The 21333-nt window shown below is 39.0% G+C and overlaps 1 protein-coding gene across 3 annotated transcripts; it reads left to right on the top strand.

Moving 5' to 3' along the window:
- The first annotated feature begins 23 nt into the window (after window positions 1-23).
- Window positions 24-15732, top strand: klhl12 (kelch-like family member 12). Of its 3 annotated transcripts, XM_082519401.1 has the most exons (13): window positions 24-332; window positions 427-539; window positions 2461-2687; window positions 2864-3017; window positions 4165-4382; window positions 6779-6928; window positions 7044-7158; window positions 7244-7350; window positions 8658-8853; window positions 8975-9133; window positions 11291-11389; window positions 12652-12838; window positions 14759-15732. In XM_082519401.1, the coding sequence occupies exons 2-13, from the start codon at window positions 482-484 to the stop codon at window positions 14883-14885; spliced, it is 1797 nt and encodes a 598-aa protein (XP_082375527.1). In that variant the 5' UTR covers window positions 24-332; window positions 427-481; the 3' UTR covers window positions 14886-15732. The 3 variants fall into 3 exon arrangements, with proteins under 3 accessions (XP_082375527.1, XP_082375529.1, XP_082375528.1); XM_082519403.1 differs by lacking the exon at window positions 427-539 and having other exon boundaries at window positions 25-332; XM_082519402.1 differs by lacking the exons at window positions 24-332; window positions 427-539 and adding an exon at window positions 1233-1254.
- The last annotated feature ends 5601 nt before the right edge of the window (window positions 15733-21333 follow it).

A 21333-nucleotide genomic window follows, 5' to 3' on the forward strand; every position in this document is an offset into this window, starting at 1 on the left:
GGAACGCGCACGTACACTCACGTAATGGTCTGTTTACGTCCAATCTGTGGAGTCGCTACTCTGCTGCTGCTACTGTGACCTGCTGCAGTTTAGTCAACGGGATATTATAGCTGGATAAAAATCCCATCGGGATTTAATATGATGCCGTTCCGATATATGTGTCCTCACGGTGCATAGAGTGACCCGGCAGAGGTCGTCATGGAGTAGCTGTAGTTGAGGGGCCTTGCTAAAGGCAGTACGACTGGGAGCAAAGAACTGGGACAGGGAGACTTTGGTGCTACTAACGTTAGCTAGCTGAGCAACTTAGCTAGACGTTTTTACTGCTGCGACAGGTATTATTACAAGTTGTTTTGTGTGTGTGTGTGTCGCTCCATGTGTTGTCTTCTTCTGGCCGTCAGCTCACTTTATATTGCTGTGTTTTCGTAGTTGTTATTGTTAGCGTTGGCGTTAGCCGTCAGCTGTCGTTGGCTGCTGCTAGCTAATGTGTAGCTATAGTTATTGCCTCCCAGTGGTGGAAAAAGTATTCCGATCTTTTAACGGTAAGTTGTATTTGCAAGACTGTAGTGGAAAAATATTCCAAAAATGTAAAGTCTGGAAAGAAAAAAACACACATTGCTCTTATTTGACTAGCGTTATTAAATATGGTTTTTTTTATTCATAGAAATAACTGATCATTTAAGCCTTTCTACAAGAAGTAGAGTGATGAGAAAAGTATTTGCCCCCTTTCTGAGTTATTTTTTTCACTTTTGAAATCTTCAAAGAACTTTTAAAATGAGGCAAATATAATCTGAGGTAATACAAAGGACAGTTTTAAATGATGATTTAATTTATTCATGGCGTAAAGATATCCAAACCTAGCCGGCCCTGTGTGGACAAAAGTAATTGCCCTCTACAACCTTGATAACTTGTTACACCACCCTTGGAAGGATGAACCGCAATGAAGTCTTTGTGATAACTGGGAATGAGTCTTTCACATGTGGAGAAAATCTGTCCCACTCTTCTTTGCAGAATGATTTTAATACAACCACATAAGAAGGTTGTCAAGTATGAGCGACCAGTTTAAGATCATGCCAAAGCATCTTAATCTGGTTTCAGTCCAAAATTTTAGTAGGCTGGTCCAAAATCTTATTTTTTTGAGCCGTTAAGAGGCAGACTTGTTTATGTGTTTCAGATCCTGCTGCGTAACTCATGTTAATTATGCTTGAGCTCCATGGGACAAACTGATGACTTCACATTGTTCTTCAGGATTTTCTGGTAGAGAGCAGAATTCATTGTTCTATGAATTACAGCAAGAAGCCCTAGACCATCACACTACCACCACCGTTTTTCATTGTTGGCATGATGTTCTTTTTGTGAAATGCTGTGTTAGTCTTACATCAGATGTAACAGGACACAAACCTTCCAAAGGTTCAACTTTAGTGTATTTTTAGAGTGTTTATTTATTTATTTATTTATTTCAAAAGTTCTGGGGTTTATTTAGATGTTCTTTGGCAAATGTGAGACATGCCTAAGACCTCCTGGATCAGTCATGGATGGGCTTTTGGCCAGCCTACCAAAATTACTCCACTCTGGTGAATGTTCACCACTGTTCCAAGTTTTCTTCCTTTGTGGTTAGTGGCTCTCACCGTGGTTCACTGGAGTCCCAAAGCCTTAGAAATGGACGTTAGTGACTGTTTTGATCATGTCATAATATGATGGTTTTTGAGGCCTTTTGGCCTACTTTACTTTGTCAGGCAGGTTACTCTTGTAATTTCTTGATTCAGTAGGTGTGGCAGTAATCAGACCAAAGTGTGGCAAGTGAAATTGAACTCAGATTTCCAAAAAATGTGGTTAATTGGAGTTAATTCATGATTTAAAAAGGGTAACAATTCCGTTTTTACACAGGGCCAGGTAGAATTGGATAGCCCCCCCCCCTTAATAAATCAAGTAATTGTTTGCAAGAAATAAATCCAGAAGTCAGGCAAATGCAGCACTATAAATACTATAGTGCTTCTATGATAGTCAGTATTTTCTCTCCATTGCTGTCCTATAAGCAGAATAAATTATGCTATTTCTTGTCCTTGTCAAGAACAAACATTGTAGAAATAATACACAATACAAAGTATATATATATTAAGTAAGTATTATGTAATGTAAAAGTTAATATAAAATGGTTTTTTTTTCATGTACATTTTCATTAGCAGTTGGGGTTTTTTGTTTGTTTGTTTTTTATAAAATGTTGTAAAAAGGGTGTAAAATAGTGAATCTGTTATCATTTCCCACAAAGTGTCACAAACTTATCTTGTGAATAGCCAGCAGTTCAACCCAACTGACAAATTACTGACAGACACACACACTGACTAGCTGCATGACTTGCTTGTACAATATATAAAAATGTGTCCTTGTGGCGTGCTTTTATGCTTACTGTGGAATACCTTTCTTCCCAAAGGGTGTTTTCAAAATAGACTGTCTTTTTTCCAGATTCATTTAGTAGTTTGAGATCCGTAAGGGATTCTCAAAGCAGCATGGCTCCCAAAGACATCATGACCAATTCCCATGCCAAATCTATCCTCAATGCAATGAACTCACTTCGCAAGAGCAACACACTCTGCGACATCACTCTGAGGGTGGAGAACACTGATTTTCCAGCTCACCGGATTGTCTTGGCTGCCTGCAGTGACTATTTTTGTGCCATGTTCACTAGCGAGGTAATAATGTTTGAAAAATAGATGTCCCAGTTACATTCCTGATGCACTCTTTTATGCTGTTTTTTTTTTCTTTGTTGGCCTTTCTGGGTGTCTTAAGGTGGTGTTACATTTGCCTAAAATGCAGGATGATTCTCAAAAGTAATCCTTCAAATAAATGTGTTCTTGTGGCTCTGTAGCTTGCAGAAAAGGGAAAATCTTTTGTCGACATTCAGGGGCTCACGGCATCCACTATGGAGATCTTGTTGGACTTTGTCTACACAGAGACTGTGCTTGTCACGGTGGAGAACGTACAAGAGCTGCTCCCTGCAGCGTGTTTGCTACAGCTCAAAGGTAAGTTCAGAGCTGTACCTTGATTTAAAAAGTTTCTAATAATTGTCTCTGGTTTTGACATTGTCTTCAGAAGCTTCTGTGTTTTGAGCTTTTATAACTTTGTTTAACATGTTAATATAACATAATATAATTATGTCTGTTTACCACAGTCTGCTGATACGAATTAGTGTGTATGGGTAAATGTGGCATATTTACAGTGTTCATGTTGATTAAAGTGCAGTGTTATGATTAAAGAATATAAACATAATGATTAAAGAGTTTGCTTAAGCCATCTTTTCTCATGACTGTAACCCCAGATCTTGAAATGTCTTATTCAGTGTCCTCAAAAATAAATTTTACCAGGTATTACAAGGTTTGAATTGTTTCCTCTTGCAGGCAGTAATGTATTAGTTTTAGCATGATTTAGGTCAGTTTATGTGTCTACCCAGTAGAATAAACTGGGTTGTTGTAATGTTGGATTTTGGAGTTTTAGTAAGCAGGCTTGTTGAAATAAGTCACTTTCGCAAACGTTAGTAACTGGGAAATTCATCCAGTTACAGATTTAAATGGATCATCTTTAATTCCCCAGTCCATTCATGCAACAACGTAAGGGCTTAATTTGAACCCCAGTTACGGCAGTGTAATCTATCAGTCATCCAGTGTTGTATTCAGTATTCATACCTTGTATGGCACCTGGAAAAATCCATGCATCCATCCATCTTCTGCCAGGATGAGTGGGCAGGAGAGCCCAGACCTCCCGCTCCCTGGCCGCCTCATCCAGCTCATCTTAGTGGACCCCATATAATCTTATTTTATATAAGATTATATGGGGTAAAACAAAAAAAATGACAGCGAATGTTGCAAAAATATATTTTTGTAGAGTGCATGAGTCTGTTTGTAATATTAATCATATCATCCAGAATTATTATAGTCTGCTGGGAACCGCAGAAAATGTGATGTAATAATTCTTTTTAGGCTTAATCATCAATTTAAAATTCTACTTTCTAATTTGGTTGGTGTGATAGTGAAATGTTTATTAAACAGTGGTACTATTCCATTAAAATGCTTTCTGCGTTTCCAAATTAAGAGAGAATTACATGCTGGTTTTTGAAAGGGTTAAGGCTACAAATGGTGCATGTGTGTACAAACCTATCTCCCTCTTCCCTAGGGGTGAAAAGAGCGTGTTGTGATTTTTTGGAGAGCCAACTCGATCCTTCCAACTGTCTGGGCATTCGAGACTTTGCAGAGACGCACAACTGCCTTGACCTGATGCAGGCCGCTGAGCTCTTCTCCCAGAAGCATTTCTCCGAGGTGGTTCAGCATGAGGAGTTCATGCTGCTGAGCCAGACAGAAGTGGAAAAGCTAATAAAATGTGACGAAATTCAGGTAGGAAAACTGCATGCAGGGAAGCTTGCTTCTCTTTAAAGATCTTTTTAAATGTGCTGTGAATGCTGCTTTGTGTTTTGTTGCTGGATGATGTAAAATTTGTAACTCCAAGCACCTGAAAGTTGCCTGGTAACGTTTTTGTCTGCATGAGAGTTAGCGATATAGTTTTGTATTTGTTTTTAATTCAGTTCCCTTTCAGTTACTTTCCAGAGTGGCTTTATTAGTTTCATTTTAGTTTCTGTAGTTTGAAAATATTTAATTTTAGTTTCCTTGGTTAGTATGAGTTATATGGAGGATATTTATCAGGGGGAAGATTTAGGGAAATCCAAACAGGCATTGACCCTGTGCACGAGAAAATGCTAACTTCCTGGTTTGAGACTGGATGTATGGTTGTACATTTCCGGTAGCTTTACTTTGCGGTCAATCGCTACTGCGAAGATATACTCCAAAATCATGTCCAAAACTCGAAAACGGAAAGATCGCGTTAAGTTACAAAGAGCAGAAGGTGGGAACACTCACCACTGTTGTGTCATAAAAAATCTAATGATCAATTTTGACGTTTAAAGAGTTTAGATCGATCAGTTGTTTACATCACTCAACACAAGCAGAACTGCATTACTGCAGCAGAAGACACATCGTCCACATTCAGAAGCACATCTCTGTATAGTGACTGGTCTTATGATTTAAACAGGCAAATGTTCAGCATTCAAACTACAGGTGAAGAATAGTCAAACCAGATGTTTCCCCGTTATGTTGATGTCAGCTAGTCAAGTACACAAACAAACCGTTAACAAACCGTGAAAAAAGCCACACAAAAAATGAATGATTGCTGGTAAGGGTTTCTATACATTAGTATTTACGAAGGGTATGTTGTGACTTACCTTCAAAATTACAGTGGTCCCTCGCTAATAACGCGGTTCACCTTTCACCTCGCTGTTTCACAGATTTTTTTTAGTGCAAGTTTGCACGTTTTTTTTACGTCACATTGTGTCCTGCGTCCTGATCGCTGCAGACGATCTCCTCCATGCCGTCTCTCCTGTACAGTACAGAATCGCTGCATCGATCGCTAGCAGTGTGACTCTGAAGTGCAGTACTGGATGTCCACAATATCCACCAAACGTTTTGCACCGTCAAAAAATAAAATTGGCTACTTGATTTCACCTATCGCTGGTTATTTTTAGAACATAACACCCGCGATAAACGAGGGACAGCTGAGAAATATAACATTTGAATCCCTTTTCTCTTTTGCTCTGAGGCGCAGGGGAAAAAATATCGACAAGTCGATGAATATCATTTACAGATATATTGGGTAAATGCCCAAGACATCTATAGAAATGTAAATCGCCGCTTGATTAATTCATTTGCTTAACTTGTTTTGGACCGTAAACAGGGTGTGAATAGGACACCGGAAACAAAGCTCCCCACAGGAGTTTCCGCACCGGAAGTAGCATATGCTAACGTGCACATAGTCAATTGCAGTTCAAACATGACTTTTTGTGAAGGCTGTTGCGTCACAGTTACATAGACATTGTATATCTACAAATGCACTAAAGCCTCATCAGACAGTTTATATAGATTTTACTAAAATAAACTAAAATGAGGACATTTCCACTTTATTTTTATTTTGTTTTTAGTTCATTTTGCAAGTTCACAAAGTTTTATTTCAGTTAAGTGTGATAACTTTAGTCTGCAGTACTACTGAAATAGTTAAATTTCAGTCTAAGATCCCTGAAACAAATAGTTGATTTAATGTAAATTGAGCTTGACTTTCACAGCTTCTATAATATCTGTCAACAATCTAAGCGCCAAAAATGAAAAGCAAGTATAAACCTGCTACAGAATCAGTCTGTGACCTCCCCCCCCAACAACCCAACCACCCAAGTTCCAGTCAGTGTTGTGGATTGACCTGACAATGAAATTGCAGAGAAGTGAATCTGATTTAAGTTTGGCTTTGTGCTCAGGAAATTCCTGTTTCCCAACCACATACCCCGCTTTGTGAAAACATAGTTATTATCACATGATGATTTATAGATCACAAGTTCTGTCAAATTGTCTTTCCTGTCATATTTGTTGTTTTTAAAATAAAACCAGACCATACATGTAAATCGTAGTCACGCATAATTTGCCTTCAGTTAAAGTTTTCTGTCATCTTTGAGGATTTGAAGTTTATTTTAGCAGACTGCGCTGTTTCACCTTTGTACATTTTGTCTTTGCAGTTGCAGAAGTCTCTTGAATTGTTGCCACTAGTCTTGCCACAAGTAATTATATTTATTGAAAAAAAGCTTGCATCAAAAATCAGTCTTGTGCAATAGTTCAATTGCAGCTGTTAGCAAATCCTTCAGTGTTGTGTAGATTTACTATCAGGTGTTATTACTGTATATGTTGTTGGTATGCAGGTGGACTCGGAGGAGCCTGTATTTGAGGCCGTGTTAAATTGGGTCAAACACAACCGCAAAGAGCGGGAGCCCTACCTGCCAGACATGCTGGAGTTTGTTCGGATGCCGCTGCTGACCCCCCGCTACATTACAGATGTCATTGATACTGAGGTGAGCCAGGCGACGCTTTGTGGGTTGTTGTGTAATCACATGCCAAGCCTCCTATGAAAGATTTTTCTGTCAAGTTTTATCACACCGTAATTAAGCAAGTTTTTACTCGTCTTAGCCTCTCATTCGGTGTAGCCTGCCATGTCGAGACCTTGTTGATGAAGCCAAGAAATTCCACTTAAGACCGGAGCTGAGGAGTGAGATGCAAGGCCCACGCACACAAGCCAGATTAGGTAGGAATCCAGTTTTCAACTGCACTTTAGCTAAATACTTGTCTTGTAGACAGAAGCTTTGTAAAATACGTTACTTTCTTTTAAGGTGCCAAAGAAGTCCTGCTGGTTATCGGTGGGTTTGGCAGCCAGCAGTCACCAATAGACATAGTTGAAAAATATGATCCCAAAACTCAAGAGTGGACCTTTCTGCCTGTAAGTATTAATTTGATGCATGTATTTGGCTGTTGAACCAGGGGTGTCAAACATGCAGTGCAAAGTGTGAACGTGTTATTGAACTCATAAATTGCTTCCAATTTGTCAATGAAATGCAAGGTTTTTCATGATGCCCACATTACACAAGAAATGGACAGAAAATTAAATGTGAAGTTGTTTGAATCATGAACACATGAAATCCTCTTCAGAAACGAAAACTGTACAGCTTTGATCTGTAAAGTGAAATATTGTATCACTTAAATCACTTTAAGCATATTTGCACTGCACAAGACAAAATGTGGATTGCACAACACTGGACATTATATTCTTCATTTCCAGTTAATACTTGTACAGCTGCTGTTATTGTGTATATATTTATTTATATTTCTTCATACATTCTTATATAGTTCTATACTGTGTATTGTGTATTTTGTTGTACAGTTATTTTATTTTCAACTTTAATTTATATATTTTATCTTATTCTTTCCCAGTTAAATTTACCCTTCATTCTAATTTGTGTTGTACAGTTATTTCATTTTTAACCTTAATTTATATTTTATTCCGTCCTAGTTAAATTTACCCTTTTTAATTTTTCATATTTATTTCCTATCTTATTCATAGCCTTTTCCTTTTTGTTTTCTTTAGGTCATGAGCAGTTGTCCAAGCATTTCACTACATATCGTACTGTGTATGACTGTGTACGTGACAAATAAAATTTGAATTTGAATTTGAAATAGATGTTTATTAAGACATCTCATGCTTTTCAGCACCTGTTTTGTAAATCGATAACTTAATAAAGAATAAAAAATAACCTTTAAAATTAAAATGACTTCTACAGAATACAGTATTTTCTAATGGCTGGTAAATTTGTGAGGGTGTAGGGTGTTAAGGGTTGTCTTTTACTCAGGCTTCTGCTTTCAGCTTTCTTATATCTCAAAATGGCAAAAGTTGTTCTAAAAGCAAGTTTGAACACCTCTTTTTTGCAGTTATTGTGAAGAATTATCTAAATTTACTTTAATTATAGTGATAACAAGTATAGTGAAAAGCAGCTCGGCTTAAAGAGTTTCCTGTCTTTCCCCAAACATGGGATTTTGAAAAGCTTTTTCCCTGGAAGATAGATTTCTACTATCATCTTTGCTTTGAAAAGAATTCTAATAGATTTCAGTTCACGTGTCTTTTGCTCTGCCTCTGGTTCATGTCTGCAGAGTTGATTTCTTTTTAGTTATAATGCAATGCCCACTGTAGATTAAATTAGACTGTATGTGGCCCATGAACTCAAATGAGTTTGACACTTGTGTCTTAAACAGAATATTGCACGGAAAAGGCGTTACGTGGCCACCGTTTCTTTGCACGATCGAGTCTATGTGATCGGGGGCTATGACGGCCGGTCGCGGCTCAGTTCCGTGGAGTGCCTGGACTACACAGCGGATGAGGACGGTGTTTGGTACACCGTCGCAACCATGAATGTTCGGCGAGGCCTTGCTGGAGCTACAACACTTGGAGGTCAGAGACATTCTATGCTCAGTGAGCTTAGTCCCTTCTCTGAAATCGCCTGTGATTTTCTTTGTCCATCTCCATTTTTCATGTTTAATGAGAGAGCTGTGTTGTTATTGGCTCTTGACAGATATGATCTATGTTGCTGGTGGCTTCGATGGCAGTCGGCGTCATACCAGCATGGAGCGATATGATCCAAACATCGACCAGTGGAGCATGCTGGGTGATATGCAGACAGCTAGAGAAGGAGCTGGTTTGGTGGTGGCCAGCGGGCTTATATACTGTCTAGGTATGGAGGCAAAAATACACAGTCATCAAAATTTGATTATCACATGGGCCCAAATATTAACCTGAAAACCAGCATAGACTGTATATAAAAGGTAGACATAGACCTATAACCCTTGACTGTTTCATCCGTCAACATCTGGATGTTTTCATATCGTAATGATTTATGAAAATCATCACGAAAATCAGCGTGGTCATTGATTTCAGTGACTGCATTAGGGTGCAAACACTGGGGGCTACAGGCAAAACACAGATTTGTTTTTCATTTGTTCAGCTTTTGCTCCAATGCACAGTCATGTGTTTCTGACATCTAATGAGCCTTCAAACTCTCATATCTGATACTTAAAACATGGTTTTCTTGATTGTATTTTATCATTATGTGAAGTAGGGAACCTTTCACAAAGCAGTTCCTGGTTTATATTTGTTGTGTTTTGCCTTTTCCCTTTTTTTTTTCTTTAAAATCTTCTTAAACAATCAGTGCGTTTCATTTTCAAATTTGCAAAATGCAAGGGGCACCCTATGCTCAGATTACCCCTTAAGCAGAAGTTTTCCATGTTGTGATGACTGAGTACAAAAAAGTAGTCACTATGACTGAAAATGCACACGTCAAACTATTATGGCTAGTGCTGTGTGACTGAGGATGGAGTTTTTGTTGTTGGTTTTGTACAGTTAATTCTTCTTTTTCATCCATTTACTTTGTTCTGATTTTTATTTTCATTGACTGGAAAATTTAGCAAGCCTGTATAGGTGGAACAGCAAAGTTGGAAATGCTGGGTGTTGATTTGCGCTGAAGCTACAGGTCACCAGTGTGTAGCTCTGCATATTTGATTTAGGTTTTCACATCAGATGCCCTTCCTGACGCAACCCTCCCAGAGGTTTGTCTCTCCTCTTGGTCTCAGCTAAAGTCATAACACCTACATTTCATCGATCTTTTTGACTCTAGCGAAGATGGTATTCTAAGAAACGAACACACGTTGTATTCTTTAAGACTTGAAACTAGCAATTGAGACCATAAACTCATCAAGAAAGGGTAGGCTGGGGTCAGAGATCACTTGAGCAGTAGACATTTGAAGCAAATCATGAAGCAACTACCATTTTATACATACAGTATGTGATTATAAGACTAATTCTCACCCTCCTTTCCTTTTATTTATAACAATGAAAGCATGAAGTAAAACCATTTTAACATAGTCAGTTGTTCTGAAACACTCTACCATCAGTTTCGTGGAAGCTGTCTTCATTTTCTCCAGCAATAACCATTTCACAGGCATGTCTTTTAGAGCTCCTTGTCGTTTATGACAGTAGTAATTCTTGGCTGTTCACCTAAAGAGTTTATCCAAAGTTGGTTTCCCTCAGAAGATGTCAGGAGGCAGTTTGTACTCAGTCATTGGACTCCTCTCAAAAACTCCTACAGGATAAATTACTTTGATAGCTGACTAACTCTGACAGACACATTAAGGCTGCAAGCAACCCACAATGCAATGAGAACTCCATGTTTTCCAGTGCAGGCAAATATAAAAACTGAGTTATCATTTCGTCTTTGTTTCGTGTCAGAAAAACTATGTTAATGCGTCTTTTTTTCTGGCTGGTTTTTCGGTTAATCATGTGGTTCATAACTTTTTAGAAATTAGGGAAAGTAGGCATAGCCATAACGTTAGCGTTTTGGTTAAGATTTCTTTAGAAAACGGCTTATATTCTCCTTCTGACCTCAAAGGTAATCTCTGCTTTAGCTCATAAAATAAACCAAAAAGATTTTTTACGTCATATACAAGGTGCACGTAGCTTCTGGGTCTGAAAAGTGAAACCTGTCCCTGATTCCCTTTAGAAAGAAATTAGATTTTACCGTAGTGAATGGAAAAACAGACCTCAGCTTTCCTGATGTGTGCCCTCAGTCAGTCTTTATGTTTGCATGTGCATGCAAAGCATAATGTTTGTTAGGATGACATAGCAGAAGGCGCTTTTAAGTGGGCCTGTCAAGTTGGTACAAAATGAGTGTTTTAAAAAGTTAAGATGGCGAGTGTCAAAACGCTCAGCTTGAGTCTTCACAATAAAGAATTTACAAGCCAGTAGGAGACATCACAGTCTTTAGTTAGAACTCTGTTGAACAGCAGCATAAACAAGCTCATCATGATTAGTTTTCTGACCATCCATTTCTTGACAGGTGGCTATGATGGGCTAAACATCCTGAATTCGGTGGAGCGGTATGACCCACACACAGGCCACTGGACTAGTGTCACACCCATGGCCACCAAACGGTCAGGTAGGTAATAAAACATCAGGGATGCGCCAATCAATCTTTTTTCCAGTTTGGATACATTACCGATGGCTTGGTTTTGACTTTCTGCTGACATCGAGTACCAATCCACTGCAAGTTATTGTCTCCTAATTTCAGCTGCTCCCTTGTTTTGGGTTCCCACAGTAGATCATCTTCCTCCATCTCACCTATTCCTAGCATCCTCCTCTGTCACACCAACCCTCTGCATGTCCTCCTTCACTACACCCATTAACCCCCTCTGTGGGCTTTTTTTCCTCTTGCTTGGCAGCTCCATATTCAACATCCTTTGTCATGTGTATCTATTATCCTTTCTCTGCACATGCCCATGGATTGGTATTTATTTAAAAATAAAACATAAACAGGGACCATGTTATTTTCCTCATTTGTAAAATTATTTATTTAATATTTCTAAAAGCTTCCAATCAAATGTTAATCTAAACTTAAAGACAGTGAAAGTGATTGAGCAAGAGATGCTGGTTTTGAAAGGTTTTTTTGTGTTTCAGTCATGTTAACAGACTTGACCACAGTGTGCTGCTGACTACAAAAAAAAAAACGGCAAAAATTTGAAGTTGCAAGTTCAGGCAGCACGGTGGCACGGTGGTTAGCACTGTTGCCGCACAGCAAGAAGGTCCTGAGTTCAATTCCACCATCAGGCCGGGGTCTTTCTGTGTGGAGTTTGCATGTTCTCCCCGTGTTTGCGTGGGTTCTCTCCGGGTACTCCGGCTTCCTCCCACCGTCCAAAGACATGCAACTTGTGGGGATAGGTTAATTGGATAATCCAAATTGCCACTAGGTGTGAATGTGCGAGTGAATGTGAGTGTGAACGGTTGTCTGTCCCTATGTGTTAGCCCTGCGACAGACTGGCGACCTGTCCAGGGTGTACCCTGCCTCTCGCCCAATGACAGCTGGGATAGGCTCCAGCGCCCCCCGCGACCCTGAAAAGGACAAGCGGAAGCGAATGGATGGATGGATGGATGGAAGTTCAGGCATATAACAAGAAGCTGTTGGAGTGGGAAGCACGCATCTCCTCCAGACAGCTGACCTTTTGCTGTTTCCTTGATGCTTTGTTAGCTCTCCCATTCACACTGCTGCTGATGCATGGTGTAGTAAACACAGAACATCATACATAAAATGGGCCACTGTCACAGATACTCAGTACAACTTTTTGAGCTATGGTCACACTGATATCCGATCCAAATTCCTGCGAGCTGTGCTGCTGTCTGTTGACGCCTTCCTGCTGTTTCCAGGGGCCGGTGTGGCTTTGCTCAATGACCACATTTATGTAGTGGGAGGGTTTGATGGCGTTTCACACCTTGACTCCGTCGAAGTCTACAACATCAGAACAGACTACTGGACCACTGTAGCCAGTATGACGACTCCTCGGTGTTATGTAGGAGCCACCGTTCTCCGAGGGCGACTCTACGCCATCGCCGGGTAAGAAAGAGTTCCATTGCTGTGGCAATAGTCCTAAAGGGGTTTTACTTAATACAGCGCTCACATATGATATGAATATTGGTAGGCTTTTGGGTTATTGTGCCTTCTTTCCATGTAGACTATGAAGTGAAACCAGTTTCAATACATTATCGTTATTCTCATAGTATAAATGCTTTCTGAAGAAATGGTCTGTCAAGTCTACTGACTGCTTTTTGTCCCAGTGATAACACGAGGAATCCCTTCACGCTGTGTGGAGAAACACAAGTAGAGAATGTAGCACTAAAAAAACAACTTTTGAGCACTCAGGCTTCGACTGAGCCTCAGAATGTATTTTTACAGAGATTATGGGTTTTGTTCCTGATTTTACTCGGCATAGAGCAGCTGGTGTACAGAAAGAATGTCCCATAGCTCCTTGCATACAGTGCGCACATTAATAGTAAAGAATAGATCACATATGTATTTTCAGCAAGTCTGCACACAGACATGAGAATTTTAATGATTGCATAAAGGAAATGTTTTTTTAACATGAATGCATAATGTAATCCCACCATATTCCATTTATCTTGGGTCAGACCCCAGTTTATTATAGTTACTGAAACAATACCACATCCTTAGAAAAATAATTACAATTAAAACATGCTTTAGTTTTAGTATATTTGTTCAAAAATGTAAGCACAACAAACATTAGGAGGACATTATGTTTACTCAAACTGGAGTGCCCACATGGTTGTGAGCCATGTGTTCGTATTGTAATACAGGTTCTGACCTTCTTGAGTCATGCTCATGACGAATAGTCCCAGAACAGAAAAACTAAACTGACACTTAAACTAAACATATTCAAACCGTAAAAGCTCAACTTAAAACAAGCACGTCGACTCTGGAAACGTTGTGAAAGTAAACTGAACTGAAAAGAAAACGGTAAAGCTGAGCAAAAATGTGAACTAATACAAACTGAGGTTGAGGTCACATTAGCGGGTTCAGCCTGGTCATTAATTTCAGAGACTGCAGTGGAGATGCAAACACTGGAAGCTACGGGCAAAGCACACAGATTTGTTTATTTTTTCATTTGTTCATTTTTTTCTGCAATGCACAGTCGTGTTTCATAGTATATTAACAGTAGTTTCTTGACATCTAATTAACCTTCAAACTCGCTCATCTGATACTTATAAACATTGTTTCCTTGATTGTATTTTCTCAAGATAAAAAACTTTTTACCAAAGCAGTCCCTGCTTTGTCTTTGTTGTGTTTTGCCTTTTCCTTTTTTTCTTCCCTTCTAGCATTTCAGTGTAATTAAAATCTTCTTCTTAAACATTCAGTGCATTTCATTTTCAGAATTCCCCAAAGTGACAAAGCAAAGGCATCTGTAAGTGGTTTAAATTCAGAGCAACTTGGAAACAACTGGGGGCTCTAACAGGACAATGAGCCCAAACCCTAACATCATACAACATATATTTGAGCCTCCATGTATACTTTTAGCCCTGTAAGGACCCTGACTAGAGAAATTAAAAAACACTTGTGCACCCAAATCTTGTTATTATAGTCATTAAAGATGTATGCTATACAAAAATGCCACCCTGATAAAGAACCAATAACCAAAATCATTAAAAGTCCCAAATTACCACAACATTCATGCGCACAATGAGTGCATGCAATCTTTTGACTTTAACTGTACATTAGTGATATTTGAGCAGCAGTTACTACTGTGTTTTCATATTTGTTCTTCATGGTACTAATGTACGCAGACAGCTGTAGACACAACGTGTTTCAGGGTTGAAGGTGAATTGTCTGATTTAACTTAGAATCGGTACAGCATTCTGCAGCAAGCTTGTCAGACAGTAGTAATGTGATCTTGTTCAGTGGCTTCACTCAGCTCTGTTTCCTGCTGTGTTTCAAACTCTCAGTTCCTCTCCATTTCTCCAGATATGACGGGAACTCTCTCCTCAGCAGTATCGAATGTTACGACCCAGTTATCGACTCTTGGGAAGTTGTTACCTCGATGGCGACCCAGCGGTGTGACGCGGGCGTTTGTGTTCTACGAGAAAAGTGACGTTTGCCAAGAACCACAAGAGGAAAAGCAAGCGGGAGGGCAGGCTGCTAAACTGCGCTTAAATGCCTCTAAAACACAGCCGCAAAGGGAGATGTCTGTTCACCAGTATTCAAATAGATACCCTCAAAAGATTATGAAGCGCAGCAGTTTGGGCCGCCTCCTCCAAAGGACGGTTAACCCTCCGCGACTCGGACCGTGCTACAGAGATTCAGCTTCACCGTGGTAGACTTACCTCAAAAGAGGCCTCCAAGGAGCCCATCAGGACATGCATGACTCTCTTCTGTGGTACTTGTGTCTGTCGTTACCTGTGAGATTATTTTTTCATTTTGTCTTCAAAGTGCAATATATTTCTACTCATGATGAGAAAACAAAATACAATGGAGCAGATTCAGGCTCCAGTTGCTGCTATATGCCTTATGACATTGGCCTACATCAAGCGGTGAGCATCCATGTTGCCTCCCATTTGACTTTGATGATCGTTGCCCTACATTAGCTTGTTATCGGGTGAACTCATTTGGCATTTGCAACGTCGTTAATGAGTCAGTAATTCAACCCCTACCCGTAAACAGTGCTTTTTAATTAAAATAACTTTAATATGTTTCATACATATTCTCTCTCTCTCTCAGAAGATATATTTAGAGATGTTTTTGTTTTAGAAAATGACTGATTTGTACCCATTGGTTCTTGATTCATTTGTTCCTCGATTTGGCAACTTTGAAAATTCAAGTATGAGGTGCTTGTGATTTATTTTTCTTTCCTCAGAGTATAGATTTGGATGTAAATGTATGATACACTCCTAACATCACTGTTGCCTGGGAAGTAAATAAACACATTGAGAACCAGTTAAGATTATCTGTGATACATCTGAACCCCCTGTTGACAGGGAAGACAATTTGCTGAGGAAGGTTCATGACTTAATGCGAGCCACATTGAAATCTTCTAAATCAGCGGTCCCCAACCTTTTTTGCGCCACGGACCGGTTTATGTCCGACAATATTTTCACGGACCGACATTTAAGGTGTTGCGGATAAATACAACAAAATAAAACCAGCACTGGTACCAAAAAAAAAATTATTCATAACACATGGGAAAAGACCCAAGGAAACCAGGTTAACGATAAAAACGTTAAAAAAATAATGATAAAAACCCTGAAAACCATGAATATCACACCCGAGCCTCAACTCTTGCAGTCCGGTACCAAACAACTCACGGACCGGTACCAGTACCCCAACCGTCCGTGGCCCGGGGGTTGGGGCCCGCTGTTCTAAATACTGAGAAGAGTATTTGCTTCCTTCATTACCTTTAGAAGAGGATACATTGGACCGTTCTTTATAAAAGGAAAAGCGATAATGCTGTTCCACAGCTCATAAAAGTGCACCATCTGTCATTGTTCAAAAAAATCAGTGATTTTTTTTATACCCCACTATCACATGTAAAGCTTAACAGAGATTCACGGGCATAGAAACAGATTTGGTAAATGCACTGGTTCTTATATATAGCGCTTTTCTACTCAAAGTGCTTCACAAAACTCGTTCATTCACCCAATCACTTTTTAGTGATTTTTAGACAGTTTTTAGTGCTGTCTAACTAACATTCATACACACAGTCACACTCCAATAAATGCATCGGAAAGCAACCTGGGGTTAGTACCTTCCCAAGGATATTTGACATGCAGACTGGAGCAGCCTAGGATCAAACCACCAACCTTCCGGTTAGTAGGTGACTTGCTTTACCTCCTGAGCTACAGCCACCCCAGATTTAAAACCTATCAACTGACAGGTGGCACAGATCACATAAATATTAATTAGGAATGCTTTTTCCATTTCACTTCAGACATATTTTAAACTTTCAAACCCCTTAAAGCCACAGGTGAGCTGTGAAATTATCATATTATGACTCAATGTCTTAAATTTTTGCCTTACACAAAGAACATAAAATATATATTTAAAAAATGAATGTGGAATATTTAAATGATCATGAAAGTTGAATAAAATTCTATTTGCACTAGTTCTGTTTTTGCTCTATTGTTGCCTTTGCAATCATTGATTATTCCAACTTAAGTCACAGAAAGCTTTAATAACAACTGGATCATCTCTCTAGCAGGAAGAGAAAATAATGTGCGGACAGGATGAGCAAAAAATCTCAATGTGACAAACATTTCATTTCACTTTCAGGCTCTTTATTCATCTGTCTTTAAAAAAGAAGTTACTTTTCTAGTTAGGTGATGTTTTTCACCTATGGTTCTCTGTTATGTCTTGTGTGGAACAGCACAGTGAACCTATGTCAACGATCTCTGCCTTCATTTCATTAAGACACCTAGTGTAACTGAAATCACTGCACAGCACGCTTTTCCAACTCCTTATAAAATCTCCTTAACACCTTTCCCTGACCAAGTTTTGGAAAAATGATTTGGAAAAAGAGGTAGGAGGCAATTTTTAGCTTATCTGGCTGAAGGACTGATGAGCTTATGCAACTGCGAGGGAACATCATATAACCAACAAGAGCGCTCAGAGACCAGCACCTCCCCCCTCCGAAGAGCAAGGTCTATACTAAAACGTTGATGTTTTTATTGCAACATGCTGATGTCTGACCTTTGACCTATGACCTTGAAGCATTACATACTAAATATGTGATGCTTAATGGTGTATTGTATTATCTTTGCCCATATGATTTGAACAGAATTGGCTGAAATCTTTGGCCTTTATAAGCTATAAAACATTATATTTTTAAGATATAAGATTAAGATTTAAGATTTTGTAAAACTTTATGGCATCATTGTGACATTATAGGGCATTGTACTAAAATGTGTTGTACAGCTCTCTCCATGCCTTTTCATATGATATATTATTCGATATGGTCTCTTGGAATTGTTTTTCAAGGTCAACCTTGTCCTTGGGCACTAACAATGTAGGTCAAGGCCAAATGCTTAGCCAACCTAGGTACTCATGCCCCCCAAGGTGTAGTATATTGTTGTGAAGTTTGAAGAGGGTCCTTAAGAAATTATAAGTAATATGATAATTTTTATTCATGTTCACATTTCAAGCTTCTCTGGCAGAGACCCTTTAAAATGTTGAAATATTTGGATTATGTCAACATTAAATGCACCTCAAATTTCACATTTAGAGGTGAGTGCCAGCTACTGGTATAAGATAAATAAGCATTCCTTTGAACTGTGAATCATTCACAGTTACTCTACTGGAGTCCAGAATAAAAATATAAAACCAGAAGAAGAGCATAAAAGGATAAAAGGCAGTATTTTAATATGTGGCACTTAAAATGTTCTACTTTTTTTTTTTTAAAGACAGGATAGAAAACCACTGTTTTATTATTATTAATTAGATTTTGTGGATGTTTGGCTGTGGATCAAATGACAGTGGGAGTTGCTAATGGTAAGGGTCAAACTTTTAAAACTTGAAAATATAACATAATTTGATGATACGCTGAGGAAAACAGCTCTCTGCGTTCAAGATCACAGAAAGTAAAAATGACGGCTGTAACGTTTGGGTCTGAGAAGCCACCAGGCTACCTGTGGTTCTGGTTCTTCAGATATGATAAGATAAACCTTTATTAGTTTTTGGTCACAGCAGGAAGTAAAAGTTCAGAGCAATAAAAATTAAGAAAAACACAATAGAATAGGATAAGATAAAATAGAATAACATACTATACAAAATAGAATAGAATGCTTTCAGGGACACACGTGTGTGTGTGTGTGTGTGTGTGTGTGTGTGTGTGTGTGTGTGTGTGTGTGTGTGTGTGTGTGTGTGTGTGTGTGTGTGTGTGTGTGTGTTTCTGTCTGCACGTGTGGGGTCATGTAGTTCATGGGAAGATGATCCTCAGATTTGACCTCTGTGATCATATTACTGGTAAGTTTCCTGATGAGTTTCTGTCCTCAGTCACTCATTTTATAAGAATTTATAAGAAATTTATGGTTTTCATGGTTTTATCATATTTTTTGCGTTATTTTTTTAATAGTTTTTATCGTTAACCTGGTTTCCCTGGGTCTTTTCCTGTGTGTTATGAATAAATCTTCTTTTTTTTGGTGCCGGTCCGGGTTTTATTTTGTTGTATTTATCCGCGACACCTTAAAGGCCGGTCCATGAAAATATTGTCTGACATAAACCGGTCCGTGGCACAAAAAAGGTTGGGGACTGCTGCTTTAGAGGGTCCCATTCTTTCTAATAAAAAGATTTCCAGTGACAGACTGCATGGCTATATGTATCTGCGGCAATGGGAGTGAAAACACCTGAACTCAAAGATGAGGAAGTGTAGCCCAATACATTAGTCCATATTGTTTATGTTAAGGAATTCAAACTCATCTTACATGGTGGGCCACGTACAGTCTTCAGGTCATATCCTTGCAACCTGTCCTATTCGACCAAAAGATTCTGGTAGTTTCAGAGATACGGTTGGGCAACTCCTTGAAAAATTCTAAACCCTGTTTGTTACTTGCAGTTTCATTCAGTTTTTAACCAATTTACTCATTCTCTTCACGTGCTTATCAACTGGAGCAGAACAAAACACAATTGACATTAAATTGTCCAAACAGTTAAACCTTCCACTTACTTGCCTCTCCAGGCACCCCTCTGATCCCTGGTTACCCATGATTACAGAAACAGAATAACCCATGGGACACTTTGAGTATTTAATCATGCCATTTGGTCTCACCAATGTGCCCACAGTGTTTCAGGTACTAGTGAATGATGTGCTGTTTGAACATCTTTGTTTTTGTGTATTTAGATGAAATTCAGATTTTTTTCCAAATCTCTAGAGGAGCACCAGGTTCATGTCTGGAGTGTCCTGCAACACCTCTTGGAAAATCGATGTCAAGTCGGAGAAATTCAAATACCACTCTCCCTCTGTCACTTTTCTCGGCTACATTTTCGTAGGGGGGCAGGTGAAGACGTATCCAGTAAAGATCCAGGGAGTGAGCAAATGGCCCACTCCCACGTTTTGGAAACACCTGCAACGATTCCTTGGGTTTGACAACTTTTAACGATTCTTAATGCGGAACTACAGGTATCCGCAACACTCACTCACCTCCACCAAGACTCCTTTAGTTTGGTCCCCAGAAGCCAAGTCAGCCTTCAAAAAATTAAAGCAGCTGTTCACCTCTGCATCTGCCCTGGTTAACCTCAACATGAAGAAACAGTTTATAGTTGACTCCTCCAATTCTGGAGCCCCCAAATGCGGGCCCCAAGGTAAGCTTCATCTCGTGCCTTCCTTTCTCACTCTAGAAAAGTATGTTAAAGATTATGTAGCAGCATGTTCCATCTGTGCATGCAGGAAGAATAACTCCCTTTAACCCTCAGGTTTGCACCAACCCCTAGCCACATCTCACAAACCCTGGTCCCACATAGCTTTGGACGTTGATACTGGTCTCCTCACTTCCTCCAGTAAGACCATAATCCGTTCTTTAATGGACAGGTCCCAACACCACCTACAGTGTGGGCCTACTTCAAACTGCTTTTGAGTCCATTCCCAAATACTGGCCTTCTGGCCTGTGACAGCATTGCATCACTGACTAATGATTAATAATAGACTAATGTCCATGGTGGGACTGAATTACAAATTAAAAATAAATAACTGACACAATTCAATTAAACACGACCCAGCTGTATCTGGGGACTTGCAGGTCCTCTACAATCAGCCAGGGGCTGCTGCAGCTCCTTCGGCACCCCTGTTCACCCAGGCTTTGATATTATACAGTAGTTATTGCTCTAGAATATAATGTGTGACTTTTTGTTATACACTGCAACTATGTGTGCAAGTAAAAGTCTGGTAATAAATAAATAAATAAGCCTAGCCTAGCATGAACACAATAACAGCATTTTACTGTTAATTATTGATCATTTTAACTACAAATGTCAAATAATACATTAAAAAAGAAAAATTGTGGAGTTAAAAAGTTACAAAGTGGAAATGTCAAGCTAATAATTAAGACAATTAAGAACTAAAACTAATTAAGACAGTCTCCCTTTGGGGGAGTTTCAGACTCGCATTCACCAAATGTAATTCTGGTAATATCTCTAACAATGGGTGCTTTTCCCACCACTAAGTACCTTTATTCCAGAAAGGAAATGCTATCTGACAGATATCTGAAGCTTTGATTTGATGAATGCTAAACAGAGCAATCGGATACTGGTGAAAGACTGCCTTTCAAAACCAGCAAATGATGACACAGGATCATTCCAACAGGTTTTTTAATAAAAGAGAAATATTAGATTTCATGGCACAAATGCGAGAAAGATACTCTCTTGTAGAGATCTTCAACAGAAAATGTATGTAAATGCAAACCTGAGTAATAAATCAAATATGTTTTCAAGTTTAATATTTTTGCAATACATGCTGATATTCTTAAGGTTCTTCATGTATGCAAAATACTAAATATTTTATGTCACAGACAGTGCAGAAAAATTATGTTTCTTGGGATTCTCATGTTTTCAGAGGC

Source organism: Aulonocara stuartgranti (genome assembly GCF_965226115.1).
Source record: "Aulonocara stuartgranti genome assembly, chromosome: 20".
NCBI classification, from domain to species: domain Eukaryota; kingdom Metazoa; phylum Chordata; class Actinopteri; order Cichliformes; family Cichlidae; genus Aulonocara; species Aulonocara stuartgranti.